General features: G+C 37.9%; 1 protein-coding gene across 5 annotated transcripts in view; it reads right to left on the bottom strand.

The window, feature by feature from the left end:
* The window catches only part of st3gal4.L (ST3 beta-galactoside alpha-2,3-sialyltransferase 4 L homeolog), a 97,088-nt gene that overhangs the window by 62,580 nt on the left and 13,257 nt on the right, over positions 1-21,251 (bottom strand). Inside the window, exons 2-4 of one of the 5 annotated variants that reach the window (XM_041568568.1) lie at positions 13,539-13,583; positions 5,012-5,081; positions 3,998-4,105 (exon numbers count right to left, since the gene is read on the bottom strand). In XM_041568568.1, coding sequence (XP_041424502.1) covers positions 3,998-4,105; positions 5,012-5,081; positions 13,539-13,564 — 204 coding nt within the window. In that variant the 5' untranslated portion in view covers positions 13,565-13,583. Of the gene's footprint in view, positions 1-3,997; positions 4,106-5,011; positions 5,082-13,538; positions 13,584-21,251 lie in introns of those variants that run through there. The other 4 variants (XM_018224618.2, XM_041568569.1, XM_018224620.2 and 1 more) reach the window with 4 other exon arrangements.

The following is a 21,251-nucleotide window of genomic DNA, read 5'->3' as shown; positions in this document are numbered from 1 at the left end:
AGGCAGCAAAACGCCCTGTATACTACTAAACTACCCAAACCAAATACCATATTTGTAGTGGAGAGAGTGATAGTGCTGGGCAGTAAGGGTAATGACAATATTAAATCAATAAGAGAAAAGGGCAGGAAAGGAGTGATGTGGTTTTACTGCCATCATGAAACAGATAAATATGACAAAACACAGTAATAATAGCATGCTTCAAACCACACCCGAGTACAAAAGACAGTAGTAAAATCTAGTAAATGCTAACATTTCCCAGGATTTTATCAAATCAGATGAACTGATTAAAAATTATCAGAAGAAGAGGAACAGTGTGATATGGGATTACAGGGACACTGATGACTAGGCCTCATAACTGGGCAGTAAATCTTAAAGGGCTATATGTATGTAAAGGGCAAGTGCAGAAGATCAATTACATTTCTGTGTTTTTTATGTGTAACTACAGTTTTGCTAACGAAGGTAAATAGCCCTTTAAGCTATGGCTCATGAAAACTCAATAGAAGTCTGTGGGGAAAGCCACCCCGCAAAGCCGCTCCCAGCCCCCGCAAATCTGCACTCACCGACCCTCCGACACTGCTAAATGATCTTCTGAACCGTTTTCAGTGACATTGGGCTGGGGGCGGTGTCGATCCTTCCATAGGCTGATTACGAATCAAAACAGACTTCAGCCTATGTAAGGATTGCTCCGCCCCCAGCCCTGCGTGACTGAAGGAAAGTGGAAGATCAGCCAGTCTGCTGCACACAGGTTTGCGGGGCTAGGGGGGGAGCTTTGCACGGAACTATTCCTTGTGCAGCATTTACTTCATACTGACACGTTCCTATGATTTTTATAGGAACGTGTTAATATCGCTTTCCAGCATCATATCACCAATGTATCATTACGTAGCAAGAAAAAGCACCCTGTATATCATTGCCACTCCAAACAGTTTACTGCCCATTGTGCATAGGTTTCCCAAAGTATCTGGCATTTAGAGGCCCCAAAATGAAGTTAGTGCATACAAATAGTCCTGTGGGTAACTTCAGATAATGAAAAATCAACACACTGACTGCATTTTTTGTGGGGTAAAAACAGAGAAATATATGTTTACCCCCCAAAACCATATATTTTTGAAAAGTACATTCCACCAAATCTAAAATAGGCACCCATGCCTTTCTGCTCCAAACTTCTGAGTGGTTTTGGTAAAATACCTGAAAATTGCCTCAAAGCTTCAACTTTCCAGCATCGTATCATCCATGTATCTTGTAACATGTAACATGTATCTTTGTCATGTTTGATGCCCAATATGCATAGATTTACCAAACTATGTGGCATACAGAGACCCCCAAATCCAAATAGTGCATATGAATTCTCACGTATTACACTCTGGCTACTACAATATATGCACCCAGTATGTGTATTATGTGCCATGAGACCCCCTAACAATATGGAGACCTTAGAGAACCATATATTTTCTGAAAGTACACATTCAGACTAATCTAAAATGGGTAAATATGTCTTTCTACTGCAAACTACCAAACTGCAAAGCAATGCTAAACATAACGTTTTTTTAATGAAATTTCTGAAAATCGTCACAAAGCTTGCATTTTACCACATTATATACCCTACATTTCATAACGTACCAGCAAAAAACATCCTAAATATGAACACCAGGGGTCTACTAAACAATATACATAGATCTACCAAACTATGTAGCGTACAGATACACAGATATGTAGCATACAGATACACAGATACAGTGTATAGAAATTTTCACGGCTGTCGCTCTGGCTACTGCAATACAAGCTCTGTGTATTTTGTACCCTAAGACCCCCCCTGCCAGTATGGAAACCATATATTTTCAGAAAGTACAAAATCTGACAAATCCAAAATGGATAAATACATCTTTCTACTGCAAACTGCCAAATTGTAAAGCTATGCTGAACGTATCAGTTTTTATCAAATTTCTGAAAATCGTCACAAAGCTTGAATTTTACCCCATTATATCCCCCACATTTTGTAATGTATCAGCATAAAACATCCTAAATATGAACAACAGGGGTCTACTGAACACTTTGATGCCCAATATGCATAGATTTACTATGTGGGGCACAGAGACCTCCAAATGGATATACAGTAGATAAAATTTACGTGAGCAAAACTAAGTAACACAGAACAGTGTGAAATGCAAATAAATCACTAAAATCCAGAAAACCCACAAAAATCAATGCTTTTTTTTCCAAGACTAGTGTAATCGACCATCAGAATCACAGTTTGAATATTTTAGCTTGGCCAAATAGGTATTACAGACAGAAACAAGTGAACAACACATATGCAGAGCTGAAAATGCAATAAAATGGCTAAAAATGCAGCAAAATTACAATATAATCACCGAAACAACATACAAAATATATTGCGCAGTACGGTTAGCGAATACGCTATTCGCAATGGCATTAAAACATTTTTTTCAGCCAAAAAACAGATGATCCAATAAGAAAGAAAGAAAAAAAAGGCACAAACCAGTGTATGCACGTGTATGCGTGTGTACAATCGGTAAATTGCGTGTTATGTGCATGCGCGTCCAAGTGTGTGTGAGTGCTGTGAGTGTGTGTAACCCCCGATCCCCAAAAATTTAAGTGTGAGTGTGTGTAAGTTTGAATGTAAGTGTATATTAGTGTAACAAGTCTGGGTTTGTGTGTGTAAGTGTTACACTAACCTGGGGAAGGGGCTGAAGATCGTTGGAGAAGACCTGGAGGGGTCCCACGAAGAGATCTTCACTCTTCCTCCGTGATCTTGTGGGTGATCGCACCCCAGGGGCCACTAGATCCCCCATTCTGCTCATTGCCTAGGGGCGCGGGATCGAGGAGGAATGGAGCAAGCGGCTCTAAAAGCCGTTCCTCTGCTCCCAAACCTGGAAGTGCAGCAGATCGTAGTAAACGCTACAATCTGTGACACTTCAGTCCTTTTATCCACAGATTGTAGATTCTACGATCTGTGGCATTTAGAGGATTATCAGAAGAGAAACAGTGTGATATGGGATTACAAGGACACTGATGAATAGGCCTCATGACTGGGCAGTAAATCTTAAAGGGCTATGTGTATGTAAAGGGCAAGTGTAGAACGTCAATTACTAGTTATCTTTTATCTATTGCATTAAAAGTTATATCTGGGTGTAGTGTAAACTTTATTATTTCAATTAGTGAGCAGATCAAAGCACAGTTTCATATTTTTGCCACGTTTAGTACTTTATTATTTGCGGCTATAATCTTCATTTTCAAGGAAGAAAACAAAAATTAAATTAAATCTATGTTTTTTTTCTTGAGCTAAACAGGAAAACTGAAGTTAGTTCATGTTTAGTCCTTGTGAAGTAGATCATTAGACTACCTGTATACAACCTTCACCCTTTTGTTAGCAACAGTTCATTATGTAAGGGCCCGGGAGTACAGAGGGCTAAGCAGGGGAGTGCTTCCTTAGTAGTCATCATTAATCTTGCAGGGGAGGTTGCAGGTGTCTTGTGAAAGAAGCAAAATTGTGGGTCTGTCCTTCCTGGACACTTTTTTCTTAAAGGGTGGAAGGCTGAAGTTACAACCCTGACCTGTACACTTGTAATTAAATTATTTACCTTGCAAAAACCAAACAGCTTTGGCTCAAATTGCAATGCAAGCGATGGATTGTGGGTCTTGAAATTCTTTCTCTGGAAAGAAGAGGGACTTCAAGCCACAGAATCCATTAGTTCACAATAGAATATGGTGATGGAAGGGTTATAAAAAAAATGCATTATTTGATTATTTTACAATTTTTTTATTTTTTTTAAGTTCATATAGTGTTTTTTTCATAAGGCCAATAAATGAGCTCATGTCAAAAAGAGGGGTATAGTTTCCCTTTAATGTACAAGAGTGTCAGTGATATGCTAGGCTAATTAGGTATGTGTTAAAAGCAGCAGCATAGTAACAATGTCTATTACAGATAAGAAGATCTTACAGGATCAGTAACATTAAAAGGTAAAATATTTTACATTACAATTTTACATTTTCCAGGGGACCGCTTCAAAACAGCATCAAGTCTGGGAAAACGTTCCATCTGAGTTCTACTGTATTTACACTTGTGTTTGAATCTTTTATCCAGCACCTACAAATAAACCATTTTTGCCAATAAATTACCTATTTTAGATTAGAAAGGTTTTCAGTCTGTAGACCTGTATAAAATCCTCAATAGCATTTGAACTCTATGTAACTAAAAACCATTGTATTGTATATAGCTTAACTGATATATGCTGTGTATACATGTATTTAACTTGAATGGCTGCCATCATGGCTGCACAACAGCTTATTAATAAACACAATAGTAGTTTCCGGAGCAAGCATTTTTTTTTACAGTGCAGTATTACAGCATAGTATATTTATATGCATAAAAAACACTTTCATTTTTTTGCATCAAAACAGCATCAAGTCTGGGAAAACGTTCCATCGGAGTTCTACTGTATTTACACTTATGTCTGAATCTGTTTATCCAGCACCTACAAATAAACCATTTTTTGCCAATAAATGACCTATTTTAGATTAGAAAGATTTTCAGTCTGTAGACCTGTATAAAGCCCTCAATAGCATTTGACCTCTATGTAACCATTGTATTGTATATAGCTTAACTGGTATATGCTGTGTATACACATATTTAACTTGAATGGCTGCCATCATGGCTGCACAACAGATTATTAATAAACACAATAGTAGTTTCGGAAGCAAGCATCTTTTTTTACAGTGCAGTATTACAGCATAGTATATTTATATGCATAAAAAACACTTTCATTTTTTGTATTAATGTTACTTTAAATGTTGTAAAACTATTGCTTATGTAGGGAAGTAGGATTAGCCTCCCCATATATTGACAACTTCCCCACACAGAGAGGATTGGTCTTTGTACGCATAGGTGTTAAGGAGGTTTAGCTTGTTTAAAGGGGGATTTTCGCAAAAATAAAAAGTTTATAAAAAACTTCCTAATCCAAAGATTTCCCAGGCAACCAATGCAAATACATACCTTCAGGTTTCTGAGGAAATTCAGTTGAAGGGTGGCGCTGATATCACATTCCTGACTGTGATCCAATAACCTAATATAGATAAAATAGGTTGTTAAATCAGCTGAAAACTTAACGTTGTGCGACAAATGGTGAAAAACAGGTTTTTTTATCTGACCTAAAAATTGTAAACTATGTCTTAATGGAGAACAAAAGCTTAAAAGAAGTAGCTAGAAATGTTGTACATTGTGATTTGCGCTTCTGTACCAGCCCCAAGCAACCACAGCCCTTTAGCAGGGAAGATCTGTGTCTCCAAACATTCCCCAGTAGCCCCCATCTTCTTTTCTGCTGATTCACTGCACATGCTCTGTGCTGCTGTCACTTACTGAGCTTAGGGACCCACTCACAATATACAGTACACATAGACTATAAAAGTCACAATATAAGGCTGATTAGTAATTAATACAGATAATTACTATATGGCAGCACAGTAACTAGTGCAACTAGCATGAACATTTAATAATCAGCCCTGTAGCATCAGCTTATATTACAGGCCAACCTTATTTTCTGCTTGATAATTTGTGACAACCCCTAAGCTTAGCTTCTCAACAGCTGCTCAGAGCCAACTGAGCATGTGAGTGTTGCAGACTCTTTCCAGGACGATGACCCCCCCTGTTACTTGATTTCCTGGATCATTGCTGCTATTGAGAAGCTGAAACTTTAGGCTGGTGCAATAAGTTCATTATTTAAAATATGGCATTTTTAGCCATATTCATTTTTAGGGTTTAGTTCTCCTTTAAATGAGACCCAGCTGGCACATGTTTATTATTCTTGTTGCTTTTACCCACCCCCCTAATGTTATCTAAAAGGAGAAGAAAATGTCCAATCCATGGGGTGCCAAATATTAGGGCTCCCCCTAAGGATTGTAATAACTTACCTGCTATCCCAGGCCAGTGCTCCTGTTAGCAGAAAACTGCACTGGCCTGGGATACTTATGAGCAAGTAATCCTCTTCCTTCCATCTTTCTTGGCACAGGCACAGGCACACATGCACAGTAGAGTTTCAAGCCAGCTTTTACAGTCTACTGCATACCCACTGGGCACTGGATAATGAAGAAAGAAGAAGGGAGGAAGAGGATCATTCGCTTGCACGCACCCTGTGCTAGTGCAGTTTTCTGCTGGCCAGGGGTATGAGGTAAGTCATTACAATCCATAACATTTATAACAAAGAGGGATAACCTTGCTCGTTATCCAAAAACTCACTTCTCAAAGAGTTGAAAGTGTAAATTACGTTGTTGAGATTATTAGAAAATTAGAGAAAAGATAGTAATGTGTGTGTGGGAGGGTTACTATCTTTTCTCTAATTTTCTAATAATCCATAACATTTGGCACCCTCCATGGATTGAACCTTTCCTTCTCTTTCCTACTCTAAAATCAATAAAAACTTCAGTTGAAAAATAGCAAGATGGACCTTTTGAGGATTGTATTCAAACAAAATATTAACCTAGCTAGTGTAGATTTACTGATACCTTACCATAATGTGCAAATTTGAACCTCATCTTTCCTTGTTTATGGTTAAACAAACAAAAAATAATTTTAAAAGCATAGCTGTTACAACTCATGTTAAGTAAGTACACCCTATGGTAAGTTTTTCCTTTTTAACATATGTAGAGATAACAATATTAGATCCTAATACAACCTGATAAAGACAAAGGCTATGAAACCGAACAAAAACTGACCTTGCAATAATTTATTTATTAAAAGAAATATTAAAGATGCACCTTTTCCTTGTGTGGAAAAGGTATTATATATTATACCTGCTGTTCCTCCATTTGACAGGAAACAACCGCAAGTAAGCATTTCTCACTACCAGTCTTTGACATCAATTGGGAGAAATGTTTTTTTCAGCCTCCATGCACGGTGTTTAAGGGGTGTCAAACCACCCGCCCCACACACACACACACAGTATCTCTCTAAATTTTCAGCCATTTCTTGGTGAATTTACTGGAATGTTTAGGGTGACTCAAACTGCAAGGTTTGTATTTTGATGAGCTTCAATTTTTCCCACAGATGTTCTTACATTATTCTCTAGCAATGAAGAATTCATGGTAGATTCTATGATGGAGAGCTGCCCATTAATGATGTGTGGGTCGATAAAAAGTCGACCTGCACCCAACCCTAACCTGCCCCTCCACTACCCACACCAGATACTAACCTGGCTCACCTCTTTTTTTATAGACCAGTGCTTGCCCCGTTATGACATCACAAAAAGGACAGGGCCACTTGGGCCCAAGTCCATTAAAAGTGTTCACTGGAGGCCAGCACATTAAGGTTGCAGGGGGAGTGCGAGAAGAAGATCTCAACCCAAATCCACCTGACCCGCAATTAAACCCACAGATCCTGTGGGTTTTTGGGCCTGCTGCTCATCACTACTGCCCATGTTCTGATTCAGAAAAACATCCCCAATTCATAACATTTGTTTTCACCAAACATGTCTCCTGGTACTGAGACCAAACTAGTCTTGCCCTGCAGAGACGGAACTAGGTGGGCCCTGGTGCAGGCCGTGCAGTCGGGCCCCACCCTCTTCCATGCGGCGATGCAGCCGCTGCAGTGGGCGTGTGACTGCCGGGGGGCCCAATGGGGGTGCGGGCCCTGGCCCAATTGCACCCCCTGCTCCCCCGGTAGTTACGCCACTGTTGCCCTGATGTTCTTTCTGGACATCTTTCCTTGCACACCCACTATTAAGCCGAAATATTAGCCTTTAACCTTTTTGTTAAAGGTCACAGAGTGTTTTCTGTGAAGTAATGCATACTTTAGCATTTCCATGCCAAAATTTATGTGTGGCAACATGCAGATACTATTGTCTGCACGTGCAAAAAGATAGATAGGACAGAGAGGGCAGCAGCAGCTTAGCCTAAATGTCAGAGTTAACTTAAGTTTATTTAAATTACATAACGGACTACAAAATGTAAAAGGTGTATGATATTTATTAGAGTATATCACCTTTATCAATAGTTGAAATAAATAGGTTTAATTTGTTGATTGGCAACCAACATTAATTTCATTTTCTTTTGAATACTAATTGTTAGCAAATGAATTGGCATCGATTTGATGCACATTATTAATACACGTCTCTACAACTCAAAAGCTCTGTCTGTATCTGCCTACTATGAGCCAAAATAACAAAAATACTAGAAGTTTTCTTAGGTTATAATGGATATGACTTGATTAGTTTATATTCGTTTGCATGTATGCATAAAAAGATTGACTATAGGCACGTTGCAACTGCACTACATAAACTTCTATATTTAAAATATATTTAACAATCTGAGAGCTGAGTAAAAATCAATTATTTCCTAGCTGTAAATGCAAAGGATTTGTAAGACTATCTTGTGTACTTTTCTCACCCAGTAAAAGAATCAGATATTGACACAAAACACAGCTGAGTAGTGTGAAGTATGTACTTTGTTTCTCTTCTTAATGAAAACACCCTGCTGAAGAGAGAATTCACGGTTTATGCCAAAGCCTTCTTTTGAAGGCATCAGTAGCTCTACCACTTACTTTGTTGTCCCTTTCATTGCATTAGCATTTAATTTGTAAGTTAGAATAGTGCTGTCCAGACAAGTAAAAGTAATTGACGGGTTTCTCTTTAAACTACATTCAGTATGTATCAACAAAGTTAATTTTGTAGGAATATTCTGTATTGTAAGCGAATACCTCAAAAACACACACACACACACACACAAAAGTTACAAAGTCTTTCAAAGGCTTTCAAAGCAGTGAAATAATTTGGGCTGGAATAACACTAGCTATACATGATCAGATTTGGTTGGGCAGTTCAAACTGTTTCAGCCATAGTGCCCAGCTGTATGGGCATGCTTTCCACCTTGTGGAGACATGTTTGCACTCCTGAAAAAACTAAAAAAGTGTAGTTCTGAGCTTGGGTCAACAGAATAATTTTATTTGCAATGAATGAAAATCTAAGTCTAAGCAGCTTTCCAGTATATAGTAAACATTGTAAATGGGTTTAAAGATATTTGTAAATGTAATTAAAACTGTTTAATTATCCTTTTCTGTTCCCTGGGTCTCACTATCTAAACGAAGGGCACATATGGCTGTTTTTCCATCTGTGTATAACCACAGTTGAAGAAACAGCCAGTCCACTGCTCATTGATGTATCTGCACTGACAGACACTGCTTTGGACTGTGTGCAGACACATAAGAACGTTTTTGTTGTGGAAACACAAAAGCATACATTTTCACAACGTCATCCACTCTGCACATAGAGATCAATGCCGTGCCTGCCAGAGCCAGGGTTACCTTGATTAACAGTAAAACAACTTGGGGATTCTGATCAACTCTCGAGAAAATTCTCAAGTAATTGGAGCAATAGAAAGATGTCCATCCAAACAAAATATTATGTGCCTACTGGTTTAAATTAATCTCGGAAAGTTTGAGCTCCTGAGTTTTTAGTCTGAATGTCAAAACATGATAAAAATGTATGAAAAGAAATTAACATTAGTCTCCGCTCCACTGAAGCTTACAGTTTCAGGTCTGTACAATAAACACACACTGGCACACAAGGACAGTTCAATGGGGATTTTACTGGGTTTTGGGAGAAGCCTGGAAGAGCAGAAAATCCATACACAAAAAAAGCAAAGCCTTTGCAGACAGTTGCCTTGTCAGAAATTAACTGATGACCACCATGCTACCAACTTTTAATGATGGTCAGTAGCACTTCGGGCTGCTTGTATGAACATTTGGGGAAAAAAACTTAAACAAAAATGGAGCCACTTAATAGACACTATGAAATTTTATGGATCCGAAATATGTATGGTAAAAATTGCCTTAAAGGGGACCTGTTATCCAGGCATAAAAAGCATTGAACACACAAAGCAACCCACAATTGATAAAGACAATGGGCATAAGTATAAACATATGATAATAGGGTATAAGCAGGCAGAATGGCACACAATACAAATTAGCAATGGGCATCGACTTAGGTTGAAGGAATATTTAGGTATAGGTAAGAAATGATCATGTACCAGAATTGTGACAATGAATACAAAATGTTTAGGAATTGGTAATTCAGATTTGCCCATATCAAGGGCCAAATAGAGGATTTGTGATTCTGAATCCTATCATGTAGAGGAGTAACTGTCTTACCAATGTAGGACAAACCACACAGGCACCCTACCATGTATATCATGAGTTAGCCAAAAATTTATCTTGTTTTTCTTTCCAATATATGCATGGCTAAAGTATGTCCCTCCATTACAGATACAGGTGTAAGACCTGTTATACAGAATGCCTGGGACCTGTGCTTTTCCAGACAACAGATCTGTAATTTGGATGTTCATACTTTGTCTACTAAAAAAATTATTTAAAGTGATAGTGACATGAAAAAACTACTTTTTAAAATATGAATGCACATTAAAAGTTACCTATAGGTCATGTTGATGTTTTTTTGCTGAGAGGTTTGTTTTTGTAACTGTTTTGCCATCCTGGCTGTCCCATCTCAGCCTGTCAGTTAAAGTTTCCAATGCTAACGGACTCCTGCTGCATAAATATGGCAGCCACCTCATACAGGAATATGGGCATCAGATGGGCAATGTAAAAGCATTGTGCAAATACTTTAAGGCAAAGTTATAAGTAGCTTTCAAAGGCAATATTATGATAGATGTAAAAAATAGTTTAATATCTGGTGTCTTTAAATATTAAATAAACCCAATAGGTTGGTTTGCCTCCAGTAAGGATTAAGTAATTTTAATATATAAAAAATTGCATTATTTGGATAAAATGGAGTCTATAAGAGATGGCCTTCCCATACTTCTGATATTTCTGGATAAGGTGTTTCCGGATAATGGATCCCATACATGTACCACATCCACTGCAGGGATTGCAACCAGTCTTTAATGGTGTTAAAAGCCAGGATGAGACACCAGGATTATTGTTTGGAGCGAGGTTCTCTTGATTAGCAGGTCTCCAAGGCTCCTATCTCTTTAGGAAGCAACTATTGGTGGTTCAGAAGAACCAAAAGGCAAAGTATTATCGGACTTTAATGAATGCCAGTGCTCCCGAGACAAACACCAAGTTGTCTGTTTTGTTGGTTGAAAGTTGAAATAAAGATCACTTTTGGACATCATATTGTTCTTTTTGGTGTTAGTAGGTCTCTCTTTGTAAACTGGAATACTCTGAGCTTGCTGGTCGAGTATACATTGTGAATAACCTATGGCAACCTATGGCTTTTACTGGTGCCTGAAGTGGATCATCAGTATTTTTTTGTGTTCTACCTTGTCTTCATTGTCTTCCTTGCCCCATTTAAGGTTACAGCCTAATTTTCTGATTAATTCACATAACACAGGTCAGTTTCATTAGAAGGCAATTAGCCTGCCTGCTTGTATTGGGATTGTGAGAGGAAACCAATGTACCCATAGAAAATCCATGCAGACACAGGGAGCACTTACAAATTCTTTGTAGATAGTGCCCAATACCATGTATATATTAGGCCATTCTCAGGCAATTACATGATCACACTGTATCAGGTCTGTTAATGGTACTGTACATCTGTAAGTGAACCTTATGCACACATTTCGCTTTGCTTTGCTTCCTGACTTTAATAATTTGTGAGAGCTCAGAAATACTACCTCTGTGCTCCTTGCTCTTACCGCTTTTAGCCCTCCAGGATGTATGCACAGTCCTCCTCAATTCTTTTCCTAACCTTAAAACCATTATTTTAGGGTTGAAATTAGGACAGATGATGTGTGAGGGCTGATACAGGATAAAGGTAATAGCTTGGTTGGATGATGCATGGCACAGGATAAATGAAGGAGAATGGAAAAGGTCAATTGACACTAAAAGCCATGTGTATGGCAATGTCATTTACACAGCAGTCCTGGTAGCAATCAAACTCTGGACCCAAGCACAATGCAGTCACTAAACCAATATTATAACTCTGAATCCCTCAAGGGTAAATTTGCTGGATTTGCTAGAAATTGTAGTTTATTTGCAATCTGAGGGCTCTTTATAACAAAACATTTCCCTGCCCCCTCAACTTTGCATTTTGCATACCTTTTGTACAGACGCATTCCCTCCTCCTCAATCATTTCAAACTGGGTCAGTTTGTTTTCCCCAAGAGTAGTTATGTATAGCCTTCATTACACGTTATTCTTTTACACCAGCATCCCCTTGTGCACACAAGTTACTGTATGTATTGTAGTATTGCAGTGATATTTGTACATTGTAGACAGTCATAAAACTTCCCACTAAAAAGAAGCTGAGCAGGTCATGCTTTGGAAATTCTCACTGGTATGTTTGTTTTCAACTGATCTCTTTATTTGGTATAGGTATGGTATCATACCTCAGCTGTCACCTGACTGAGAGGGAAAGTTAACTCTTTTTCTTTAAACTTGAAATCCACTTAAAATGCACTTTAACGGCAGACAGGTATATTAGAAAAACACATTCTCACAATATTCTTATAATTATTTTTACTCTGATCATGCAGCCAACTTTGCTGTTGCTTCATCATCAGCCCCTGGATATACACTGTGCAGCCACCAAAGGTTAGTTGTAGCCACAGGAACAAGTGTATTAATTAATGTATGTGATATTGGTATAGCCACTGAAATATTTAGGCATGGTTTTTCACATTGAGGCCATACCTGCTATTGAGATTCCAGCTCAAAGAACTGAAATTTGCAGAATGTGTTTCTCTATTGCCTGAAACACCAATGACAAGTTCTGCAGCTTTTCCCTAGTTACAAAGTTATGTAGGTTGAAAGTGGCTTGCTGGGTTTTGCTAATAAATTAATTTCCTATAAATCATCTCGTAGACCTATTATCACCTTAGCACCTAGTTGTTTTATACAGGCTAAGTCTAGGTAGTTGGCGTTTTAGGATAAAATCTTTGACAGGCTCCATCAATGTAACTAGTGTGAGACTTTCTGTATGGATCAAAATTGTAAGTACTTTGCTTTTCTAGATGATCTTTCTACTGCTTTTGAGGATTAGATAAGATGGTAGATCTAAGAACAACACACAATAGTAAAAACCCATGTCCCACTGAGACTCCTTCAGCTACATTGAGAAGGAAAAACAGCAGCCTGCCAGAAAGCATTTCTCTCCTAAAGTGCAGGCAGAAGTCACATGACATGGGGCAGCTGGACAATTGACAAAATGTCTAGCCCCATGTCATATTTCAAAATTGAATATAAAAAAATCTGTTCTTTTGAGAAATGGATTTCAGTGCAGAATTCTGCTGGAGCAGCACTATTAACTGATGCGTTTTGAAAAAAACATGTTTTCCGATGACAGGATCCCTTTAAATACCCATATAACACATTGCCTCCTAGTGGTACAAATATAGAACTATACATATTAAAATCCATAGTACAGGGTTCCACCAGCAATCATAGCAACAACATAGCAACAACCTGTATAACATAATTTCATAAATTCAAATATCAACATTTTTTATGCATATTGGTACATATTGTAACATTTATGTATACATTTTGATAATTGTAATAGTTTATACTGTCAAGCCTACTTGTTTTTACTGTTCCACTTGCACATGTAAACTCATTGATGGGCACTACAGGATAAAACACAAGAGTAACAATTACAATTATTAAAACAACTGAGCCATATATAAATCATAATTAGGTCAACTGAGTTAATTCATTTTCTTTATTGAGGCCCCCAGGCATTAGAGTCCCTATTTTTTAAATCCAGTTTGCTTCACATTTAAGTAACTTTTTACTCTTATCTCCACCCCTCCTAGGTCTGGGAATCTGTTGGAGAACCTGAAAATGCAGCTGGTTAATAGTATGTATCATTAAAATGTCTTGCAATTGGACTTTGTTTAACATTTCTCCCCAATTTTATCAGATTATCCAGAGCAGATCAAGATGTCAAGAGACAACTTCAGGGACATCTGTCATTAACTTCTACATGACTTTGACAGGTTTGAGAGTATTTTCAGATTCAGATTATTAGCAGCTTTGGGTTATAATAAATCTCTAAAGATTCAAGGGTTTTTTTCCACAAAAAAATTTAATTTTTCCCTTTAAAAATCTCAACCAGATCAATTCGAGATTAAATAAATGGGCTCCTAAGTGTTGCTCAGGATAAGTTACCTCTTGGGAACTCACAGAGAATTCTTCAATTCTAAAAGAAACTGCTTGATGGTCATTCCCTGGGTAAATTTACGTAAGGGAACCTTAAATACAGAAATGCCATTGATATGTATTTCCACAAGGAATGTACAGGGGCAAAAAAGGCAAGTTATTTCTTGCTTCAGTGTTCTTTTAAACAGAGGTTTAGAGGCAAGTTTCTCAAGCTTTAGTAATTCAGACGGGATCTATAACCAATTCCAAGGCGTTACAGCACATTTGTAATTTGTATTAGTGTTCGATTCATTTTGCACGTCTTAGTTGCAACTATTGAAGAAACCTACTAAGAAGATCCTGGAATTACTGCCAGGTCCATTCTTTAGGTAATCCCAAAATAAGTCTGTGCCAATGCATTCACATGCCTGCAATTCATCAGGGCAGGATGAAGGGTTGCATTGCTGAATGACCACACATGGATGCACCTTGAACAATAAATTTCGGAATAGTGTCATTGTGCATGGAATTTTCTGCATTTTAGAACTTTGTGTGTGTGTAAATGAGCACTAATGTACAGGTATAAGATCTATTATCTGGAAACCTTTTATTAAGAAAGCTCTGAATTATTGGAAGTCCATCTCCATAGACTCTCCATTATAATCAATAATCTCCATTATAATCAAATAATTTAGTTTTTACAAACAAACAGAGCCTTGTACTTGATCCCAGCTATGATATCACTAAAGGGATGGTTCACATTTAAAGTAACCTTTTCATGTTATAGAATGGCCAATTCTAAGCAACTTTTCAATTGGTTTTTATTATTTATTTTTTATTGTTTTATAGTTATTTACCTTTTTCTTCTGACTTTTTGCAGCTTTCAAATGGGTGTCGCTGACTACCTTCTAAAAAACAAATGCTCTGTAAGGCTACAAATGTATTGTTATTGTTACTTTTTATTACTGATACTTCGGGCCCTCAAAGGTGAACCCCTTTAATCTTTACTAGAGGCGAAAAAATCAACAAATGGTGATCCAAATTAAAGAAAGATTATCTGGAAAACCCCAGGTCCCAAGCATTCTGAATAACAGGTCCCTTACTTTGCATTGAAGTATTTTAGGTATTTTATTCCACCCCAGTTTATTTGCCTACTACAATGTAATAAATGTTACATTTTATATTGTATCCCAGAATACCTACTCCTCCTATATATGGCTCAGTGGAAATGGATACTATATACTGATTATGTTAATTTAAAGGAGAATTCAACCCCCTAGGCGCAAATATCCCTCCCCCACTCCCCTGCGTAGGCCCCCTCCCTCCTCCCCCCCCAGCCTACCTCCCCCCCCCCGGGCAAATGCCCTTAACTTGTTACTTACCCCTCCTTCTAGGTCCTCTCCAGTGGAGTTCACGGCAGCCATATTCTCCCCAGCGCTCTTCTTCCTGTATTAAGCGGCATTTGGTGGCGCATGCACAGTAGGAGGCATTTGCCGGTACGGAGCTAATGCGCATGCGCCTGAAAGTCACAAAGTTTCCGATTTCTTTTTTCGGAAACTTTGTGACTTTCTGCCCATGCGCAGTAGATCCTTACCAGTAAATGCCTCCGATTGTGCATGCGCCACCAAACGCCGCTGAATACAGGAAGAAGATCGCTTGGGAGAAGTTGGCTGCCGTGAACTCTGCTGGAGAGGACCTAGAAGGAGGGGTAAGTAACAAGTTAGGGGATTTTGCCCGGGGGGAGGTAGGCCAAGGGGAGGAGGGAGGGGGGCCTACGCAGTGGAGGGGGGAGAGATTTTTGCACCTATGGGTTGAATTCTCCTTTAAGGGCAGATAAGATCAGAAGAAAAAATACAAGAGGTTCTCTGCACTCAGCCCATTATCAATATATTAAGGACATTGGGACATTTTGTGCATTAAGCTACTAAAAAATGCCTTACAGTGATTGTTTGTCCAAATATTGCAATACATTTAAGCTGGCCAACTATGTCAAAGTCATCCCTGGTCTGGCCAGACCTACACTCAACTTTAATCTGATTCATTAGGAATTTTACTGCTTCATTATAAATTTTACACAAGGACTAAGTTTTACCTGCAACTGCTCGCTTTCAAAATGGTTTCCCTTTTTTCAAAATGGTTTCCCACAACTGGGATCACCTGAGTAGATGGGGAGGGTGGATGCTACAACCTGCAGCTGGCCACTGCTCCTGTATGAACTTTTGTAAAAAAAAAAAAAAGGGAAAGTTGTGCTCTCCACAAAATGAAAAACCATTAGGCAGGGGTGCAATGAGGCTGTGACCACAAAAATTCACATTGACAAAGACAAGAGGTCTTCCATCATCAGATAATAGGATCAGAAGATGTAAACAGGACCTTTCCCAATTTTGTGAGTGGTATGTGAGGTTTGTGAGTATCTCAGATTACACTCTATTGCCAATGGTATTCACTCCTTTTTTTATTTGAAGGACTACAATACTTCAGTTAGTGTTGTTTGTGTGTTGCATTTGTAACATAATACTCTTCATAATTTTTGATTTAATGATTTTAATGTTTTTAATAATAAGCTATTAAAATCAAAAAATCTAAATTTCCTTACTTTCTACGTATGCTGCTGTTGGAAAAAGCAACACTGTCACCATGCTATTATGCAAAACCACACAAAATAGTGTGCTTCGAGATAGATAGTCTTTGAGCATGTGTGTGATTATTTGAAAGGCTTTATACAGAGGAAGGTTGCAGGTGTAGCTAGAACCTGCAGTTTTAGTCACAATGATAATTATAAACTCATTTTTCCCTTTACAGAGGTTTTACAGCAGGACAGCAGATGCACTGGAGCAAAATATAAATCCCACAAGGTCCCAACTGACATCAGCAGTATTAGTATTAACAGCTAAACACAGCAATAATAGGTGCTTTAAGCATCCCTCATACATCTGTACCACCTAGATGTAGCCTTTCATCATATCATATAGAGAAAAACTTGAATGTCCATGGCAACATTTATTCTTTGAAGAATAGAGGTGAAGTTAAAAACAGAAGACAGTAATACACACTGGGGACACAAATGTACAATTGTGCCAATGCATAGATTCATCTCCTGTGTTTCTTTTTGATTATGGTGCACAACATGTTTGCTGGCAGACATTAAAGTGTGACGCCACCCTTTTCTAGACAGAGTTCACCTGCTCTAATTCAATCAATGATTTGCAATGGACTACTGACAAACACCATGGCTGAGATCATTTAGTAAGAAAAAATGTCTGGTTAAGTAAACACTCTAATAAGGGTAATTGCACAATGGGTACTTCTGCGCATTTTGTTGCCTGAGCATTTTCCAGCTCAGCAGGTGGGCAACAACTGCTCGGAAAACGCTGTATTTTCCCATTAAATACTTCTCCATCAGCCAGGGTACTTTTAATAAATTCAGAAAACAAGACAGGGGAGTTTTATCTGCAGTTGTTTTCTACTGAATTGTAATGGTGGACAATATGTCACATGGTATAATGCTCCACAGGGCAATTTAAGCACCACTGTGATCAGGTCAAAAACTAACAGCAGTCAAAATGCACTCTCCTATTCACCTCCTTGAGAACACCTTGGACTAGGGTTGCCACCTCACCCCTTCAAAACTTCTTTCTTTATACTCTTTTAATGAAACACCAGTATTTATTACAGACCATGGGTGTCAGAGCCTCCCAGTATGACATATAAATGTACCAACGATCTGAGAGATCTAATTTTACTGTACATCATCAAAAAATGATAAACCATCAAAAACCCAGGTTCTTGACTGACTGGAACCATCAAAAACCCAGGTTCTTGACTGACTGGAACCGATGGTTTGTATAAATGTGTGAGATGCACTTATTGCCATTTTGTTACACAAAGTACAGGCCAAAAGTTCAAAATGATTGACTACATGAACTAAATAGTTTTCTTTTATCTTCAAAACCTCTCTTAGTCATCAATATATTCCTTTGAATTTTTGAAATTCTATTCCCATTGTTTCATTTCCCTCGGAAAAACATTTTGAGGCGTTGGAATGCTGCACTATGAATGGGATATTTATCTTTAATCAGATGAAAGATTTTGAACAATACCTATTGATATGTGAGATGATGCACTATGAACGGGATGCTGCTTTCCAATTTGTTTTAACATTTTTTTTATACATTTATTTGCAATGTCACTTTAAGTACTAAAGTCACTTTGTGAATTAATATTTGCAAATATATTGTATTGAGTGTTTTACTTCCTTATAATGGTTTGTCATGCCATAATGTCAATGGTAAATTATATTTCCACTATGGACCACATGTCCTTATACTGTATATTTGAGCATGTCTGATAAATGGCCTGATGATAATCATATATATATGCCATTCTTCCAGTCAAAACCCCCAAAAAAATGTAAAGAGCTTGTTCACTGTCAAAATACCTTTTCAGTTCAGTTGTTTTCAGATCGTTTGGTGCTTTTTGGTGTTTCAGTCTGGTAGCTCAGTAATCCAGGCGCAGACTCTGAATTGTTACATTTGCTACATAAGTTGATACATTTCTCAGCAGCATCTGTGGAATATTAGCAACTGTTGTATCAATTCTAATGTTAATGAAACTCAGGGATTCTGCTCAGCAGGGCCAAAGATAACAAATATGTCAACTAATGTATAAATTTACAACAGTTTACAGAGTCTGTGAATCCCCTCCAGAGCTTATACAGAAAGACATAAGTTTGAAACGTACTTCAGTATTAGAAAAACAGAAAGAAAAATAGAAAGAAAGTAATTGAAAAATGCCTTTACTTCTGGTGAGCCAAGTGAACTAGTGAAAAAGTAGCGTGAACAACCCCCTTAAAAAAATAATTGTACTGTCTCCTACCCAATACAAGGAAAATTCCTTAATGGCTAATATTTAATAGGAAAGGCTTGCAATCACTTCTTAAAATGCTAATTCCTTAATTTGCAGTGATCTACTATACATGGATGCTATGACATGACTTCCCTATGTTCAGAAATCGTCTAAAGAAAGAACTAAACTTGGACAAAACTGACTTTCATAAATATCTCATAATACGGAACTACTTAGAAACATTGACACAAGGGAGACTCAGACCACTCTCAAATTTTGAAATCTATTTTCAATATGGTACAAGCATAAAAAGGGTATAACAAATATATAAAACCTTCTAAGTGAACCAAAAGAAACATTAAAAATATCTCACATGATTAAATGGAAACAAAGGCTAAAGAAAACTTTCACAATAAAGGAATGGCAAATTATCATGCTATGATAATTTGCCATTATCAAACCACAATTGTTTACTAAATGTGTTAAATGTGGCTATTATCAAACCACAATTGTTTACTAAATGTGTCACTCATCAGGAGAATTATTACATAATCATATATAATTGGTATCTAACACCTTCAAGAATAGCATTCCAGAAACTTCAAATCTATGCTGTAAGAGATGTAACAAAGATATAGGAGATATGCTACACATCTGGTGGAATTGTGATTCTATAAAAAGTTTCTGGCTAGCTGCAACATCATTGATTACAAAGGTCACTCAGCAAGATATTCCATTATCTCATGAAGCAATGCTGCTAAATAATGATAGGCGAATAAATTCGCCTGGCACAAATTTGCGGTGAATTCCCATGTTTCACCGGCGAATAAATTCGCAAATCTACCGCGAAAATTTGCCGGTGAAAATTTGCCGTCGTCAATTTCCGATTTTCACAATTGTTTCATGAAAACGTTCGAATTGCTGAGTTTTTTCGTGAAAACTCTGAATTTCAAGATTTTTTTGTGAAAAAGCCGAATTTCATGATTTTTTCGTGAACTTTCCGATTTGAAGATTTTTTGCTAATTTTTTGCAGTTTTGCAAATTTTGTGAGAAATTCGTGAATTTTTCGGCGAAACGGGAGAGATTCGCCCATCACTACTGTTAAACCTACATGACAATCTTCCAAATAAGAGCCTAGAAATGCTGACCTTCCAAGTATTAAATACCTAAACTCCTGATTGCAAGGAATTGGAAAAAAAAAGGAGATTCCAAATATCCACCATATACAACAAGAAGTAACTAATAACTTAGAGTATGAAAAAGCTGTGCCAAGAGGGAAAGAGAGAGAGAGAAAATAATAATTCAGGAAGCATATAAACTTTGGCTATCTAAGATCAAAACATATATTGCCTATATTGTCTTGGACTATCTTTAGTAGTAACTACCCTGGGAGCAGAGCCGGGCCAACCCGGCCAGGCGCCCTAGGCAGCTTGGCGGGCCAAGGAGCTGGCTCTGTGCGTGCTCGACTGCGCATGCGCTCCAGTGCGCATGCGCTCCAGTGCGCTCATGCGAAATGTGTGCGCTCATGCGCAAAATGTGTGCGCGCATGCGCAGAAGCGCATTTACGCCAGTGCCAGTCGAGGAGAGACGGGACCGGACACGGGGTAGGCGACAGAGCAGGTATGTGCCTGGCACCCCCTCAGCTTTGCGCCCTAGGCACGTGCCTACTCTGCCTACCCCTAGTTCCGGCCCTGCCTGGGAGGTATAATATCTTTACTTTAATTTTTTTTTTTTTTTTTATGGGTCTCCTTTTTTTTTGTTAGATTTATAGTTTATTTTAGATCTTACTCCTTAGAGAAGTATATTAAGATACGATGTATGTATATATTGGAAAAATACAATAAATAAAAATAAAAAGATTTTAAAAGAAATCACCAGAAATCATTTGCAAAAGGCAGTTATTTTGTTAGTACAGGTATAGGATCCCTTATCCGGAAACCCGATATCCAGAAAGCTCAGAATTACGGAATGGCTGTCTCCCATAGACTACATTTTATCCAAATAATCCAAATTGTTAAAAATGATTTCCTTTTTCTCTGTAATAATAAAACAGTAGCTTGTACTTGATCCCAACTAAGATATAATTAATCCTTATTGGAAGCAAAACCAGCCTATTGGGTTTATTTAATGTTTAAATTAATTTCTAATAGACTTAAGGCATGAAGACCCAAATTACGGAAAGATCCGTTATCCGGAAACCCCCAGGTCCCGAGCATTCTGGATAACAGATCCAATACCTGTACTGGAATCGGTTATTTGAGTGAGCTCTTATACATCTGCTAGGAAAGGAAGCCCCCCTTTAAGATATA

The sequence above is a fragment of the Xenopus laevis genome, chromosome 7L (assembly GCF_017654675.1).
Source record: "Xenopus laevis strain J_2021 chromosome 7L, Xenopus_laevis_v10.1, whole genome shotgun sequence".
In the NCBI taxonomy this organism is placed as follows: Eukaryota; Metazoa; Chordata; class Amphibia; order Anura; family Pipidae; genus Xenopus; species Xenopus laevis.
The sequence above is the reverse complement of the archived record's forward strand: the minus strand, read 5'-3'. Positions and strand labels throughout refer to the sequence as shown.